The sequence below is a fragment of the Austrofundulus limnaeus genome, unplaced genomic scaffold, assembly GCF_001266775.1.
Source record: "Austrofundulus limnaeus strain Quisiro unplaced genomic scaffold, Austrofundulus_limnaeus-1.0 Scaffold1723, whole genome shotgun sequence".
NCBI lineage: Eukaryota > Metazoa > Chordata > Actinopteri > Cyprinodontiformes > Rivulidae > Austrofundulus > Austrofundulus limnaeus.
The window spans coordinates 44,487-49,010 of record NW_013954125.1 but is presented as its reverse complement, the minus strand read 5'-3'; the positions used below and the strand labels follow the sequence as shown (position 1 = coordinate 49,010).

The 4,524-nt window shown below is 38.4% G+C and overlaps 1 protein-coding gene across 1 annotated transcript in view; it reads left to right on the top strand.

Moving 5' to 3' along the window:
- The window catches only part of phf5a (PHD finger protein 5A), a 2,774-nt gene extending 1,956 nt beyond the window's left edge, over positions 1-818 (top strand). Inside the window, exons 3-4 of the mRNA XM_014033396.1 lie at positions 398-564; positions 646-818. Coding sequence (XP_013888850.1) covers positions 398-564; positions 646-735 — 257 coding nt within the window. The 3' untranslated portion in view covers positions 736-818. The remainder of the gene's footprint in view (positions 1-397; positions 565-645) is intronic.
- Positions 819-4,524: the final 3,706 nt, after the last annotated feature.

The following is a 4,524-nucleotide window of genomic DNA, read 5'->3' as shown; positions in this document are numbered from 1 at the left end:
GTGACAAACTTTGGTGCTTTTTGATGAGTTACTTTCATTTTTGCTTCTACTTTTCATTTGAATTAGGTTTTCATTCTCTGCAGGTTTCTAAGGTTCTTCTTCTACATCTTAAAAAATGTTGTTAAACATCTGAGTGGTGCACTACTGCTACTAGTGGTGAGAAAGTGTATTGCACCTTATTCTAAATCAATGTGGTCCCACGGCCCTCTGTGGCCCAAAGTTAAAAACTGTTGTTCTTTTGAGGCCCTCAAGGCGGCGCTCACGGCCCACAATTGGGCCGCAGCCCATGGGTTAAGAATCTCTGAAATGAACCAAATGCATTTCCTGTTTAAACTATGAAGTAGAGATAATTGTTCTGACCTACTTGGACTTGACATGGTGAATCTGCTCCTCCCAGGTGATGGAAAGTGTGTCATCTGTGACTCGTACGTGAGGCCGTGCACGCTGGTGCGTATTTGTGATGAGTGTAACTACGGCTCATATCAGGGACGGTGTGTGATCTGTGGAGGGCCCGGTGTGTCCGATGCTTACTACTGCAAGGAGTGCACCATCCAGGAGAAGGATGTGAGCAGCCCCGTCTTTTTATTTTACTGTAGCTGCACTGACTGAGTCTTCACATGGTTTCTAACTCTGTTCTCCTTGCAGAGGGATGGATGTCCCAAGATTGTAAACTTGGGAAGCTCCAAAACTGATCTGTTTTACGAAAGGAAGAAGTATGGCTTCAAGAAAAGGTGAAGACAACTGAGACCGCTCCAAGTTTTTACACTTTTCATTAAAAACATTTTTTGACTTGTCAATAAAGCTGTTTTTCACATTTTTGTGGTTGTGTTTTTCATTGTTGAGCCATTTAAATACTGGACATATGAATTGTATGTTAGTAAACATGGATCAGAAGGGGAATGTTTTAGGGCAACATGACTGACAAACCATTATCGCTCCCAGTTGATTTCTTCACACCAAGCTGTTTGTCTACTGCAGATTCAGTTTGTCTGTTCTTACACAGCTCTTTGGTCTTCACCACAGGGGGGTTTGACTATTTCAGATTGTGAACAGGTGTCTTTAAACTGAGAAGTTTAAACAGGTACCATTACTACAGGTAATGAGTGGAGGACAGAGAAGACACTTAAAGAAGTGACAGGTCTGTGACAGCCGGAAATCTTGCTCGTTTTTTTTTTTTTTTTTGACCAAATACTCATTTTCACCATAATTTGCAAATAAATTCTTTAAAAAGATCAATGTGATTTTTTTTCTAGATGTTTTCTCATTTTGTACCTTTATAGTTGGTCTAACTTTGTCACTTACAGGCCTCTCATCTTTTTAAGTGGGAAAACTTGCACAGTTGGTGGCTGACTAAATACTTTTTATGCCCACTGTATGTAAAGTCTCCAGAATATAAAGTCTGTTGAAATGATTCTTAAACTGAGTCAGAGAAGGACTGAAGAGGATTAGGGCCACTGAAAAAATAAAAAAAGAATTCTGAATTTAATCTCAGAATTCTGAGAAAAAATAAAAATGAGTAAAAATAGTATTGCTTCTGAACTGCTTTGTGAATCAAATTTAACATTAAAAACAGGATAAGTGGTACTTTTCTGACTTCTGACAGAGAAAACCTTTTTTCTTACAGCAAACCAAAAATATTGGCTGAAAGACAAAAATGTCTGTTTTGATAAATAATGTCTGTATTGTGAAAACTGTAGCTGTAGAAAGAAGTTGTTCGCTAAGAGATGTTATAAAAGCCAGACAGCAGGTCACATGACTCAGTGTGGGGCAGTTAGGAGCTGATCTCAGTCTATTCCTACCAGGCTTTTTGACTTTTTTTTGCATTTGAAGAGGCCATGGTAACTGGAAAGGCCACTAAAAGTAGAAACACACGTCCCACCGCTCAGCCGGTCATTTTGATGTAACATTTATAGGGGTGCATATTGCTGTTCTGGCTGCATTAACGTAGGATAAAAAGATAGGATCTCTATATTTTTTAGCTTTTTTTTATGAGGACAATAGTTTCCACCATTCAAATGAAATGGCTTGATACAGCAAGCCTACTAAATAAAACTCCCATAAAAATTTCATTTAGACTAAAAATATACTAAATTGGCTCAATATAAATAAAACGTCACAATAAGTTTGTTTCATTTTACAGTAACAGGATCTGAGAAAACACAAAAAAACACTTAAACTTGTGATAAGCTTTATTTTTTACATTCTATATACACAAAAACACTGAAAATACAAAAAACAATTTTTAACAAAAACAATCTAAAGACATAAGAAAATGTGACCTGCAGATATATCCTGATAAAAGCATCTGAAAAACAACCACGTCTAAATCCCCCCAAACTATTAAATAACAAGGCTCAGAGTGATGAGTGGGGCTTTAAACCTTGTTAGGATGAAAATATTTTTACAAAATTCAGCCACTGTTGTACTTGAAAACACTGATGTGGCCATCAAAAGGTTTCCAAAAGAAAAGTGTAAAAGTCAAACTGCCAGTGGATGGAAGCACAGCAGAAGAAAAACGATGTTCCCTTCATTCGAATCGGAGGTGAAAGGAAAAGAACCTGAGAAGAGCACACTACATTCATCAGACAGGACACTTTTAAAAGATCCTTATCCATGAAAACCAGTCTGTAGTTCTGACATTTACTGGATTATATATGTTCTGTAAAAAAGGTCAGAGGTCATCTCTGACAGATGAACCCAGGCACGAGGATTATAGGAGGTAATCTCATCGAATTGTCCAGAAGGATTTCCCTAAAGGATAAACTCAATCTATAACTACGTACAACACATCCAAACACAGATCAACACGTCAGGACCGTAAAGAAAAAACACTCCTGAGTCGTAGTTCACACAGCAAGATAAGGGTGCTGATTGGAAAAGAAAAGGACACTTCGGATCACAATGTCTTTAAAGACCATTTTAGGAGATATCCCTGTGTTGTGGTGCGTTAAGACCAGGGCTGGGATAAAAGTATAGATTTAATCGATCTGGATCGATTCTCGTTCAAATTTGGGAAGATCGATTCATAAGTCATGAGATTGATTTTTTTCCCCCACGGGTGTTGTGTGCGATGAAGCTGCGCGTTTCCATGTTGTGAGTCACTACTGGCGTGCCGTAGGTTTACATCCAGGTGACGGTCAGTGCTAGGGCTGGGTATCATGGCCTATTCTCTAAATCGATTCGATTTCGATTCATAAAGTGTATCAAAGTGAGCTCAAATCGAGGATATTCAACATGTTGGATTGTCTTGACCCTGACATCCCAGGGTTTGTGGAGTTCCTCGAGGACAGACTAGCTCAGCCTGATGAGTGTGACGCGCAGCCAATCAGAAACAAGTGACGTAACATGAAGGACCACAGAAAAGAAAAAAACTGCCATGGGGCTCCAGAAAGTCTGCTGGACAGTGATAGTTTTGTCTTTTCTCTGCTGAACATATTCCAAACTATCACCATTTCTTCTTAGTCAGCTGTTTGAGCTCATAGACTTCCTGTCTGAAATCTGTTCATGTGTGGTGTTAATGTGTGGCAGTACACAAACCTCACATCTATGATTTTATATGGTTGTGTGTCCCAGTTTCTGAAAAATCAACCAACAATTATAAAATCTTGCTGTGTGAACCAGACGTTCATCAGAGAAACCTCCAGACGAACAGAACAAGAAAACAAAGTAAACACAGCTGGTTTGTCCTTGGCCACCAAAATCCCTTGAAGATTTAAGTCATTTTAAAATGTAACAATAAAAAACTCAGATCTTCACACAATGTGATAAATAATGAACTTAAAACAGAAGAGAGGTCCTCAGAAGTCTCTATAACCTCTGAAAACCTGCCAAGGGGTGCAACAAGACAAACCAAGGAGCGAGACAAGATTTGACTAAATGTTTAAGAAACAAGGTTTTGTCACAAACTCTGGTTTCAGACCTCAAAACTAAACCTCTTCAAATATCCTTAATTACCTTTTCAACGTCACAACAGTTTACTGTAAGATTTTTTTCATAAAAGTCCTTTATACATTCCTGCTCCTTTCCTTTTGTCTCCATATTTTAACTCGTTTCCAATAAAAACGTCATCACAGCCCACCAAAACTACTTCAGATAAAACTCAGTGATTTTCAAGCGGCTGCAGACATTTTACCTTAAAATGACCGACGACGAGAGAGAAAGATAATCTGGGTTAAATTCAGGCAGATGGTGTAGACTTAGAGGCGTGGCTTTAGGTGCAGACTGAAGTGTTGAGCCACGCCCACATGCTGTGACGACAACTCAAGGTTCGGGGTATTTTAAGTTATTCAAAATTAAAAGCTTAAATCTGACTTTTCTTCTAATATTTCCTGTTCTGAACAAATGACAGAGCTGGTACAGTTCCTACATGTTTAGGGTCCGTTTAAAAAAATGTATTTTCTGTAAAACTTTGAACTTGTTTGGGCTTGTTGAGATACCGAACTAGAGTTGGGCAATATTGGCAAAAAATAATCAGGATTACCGTATTTATTCATGTATAATACGATCTCATGTATAATACGACCC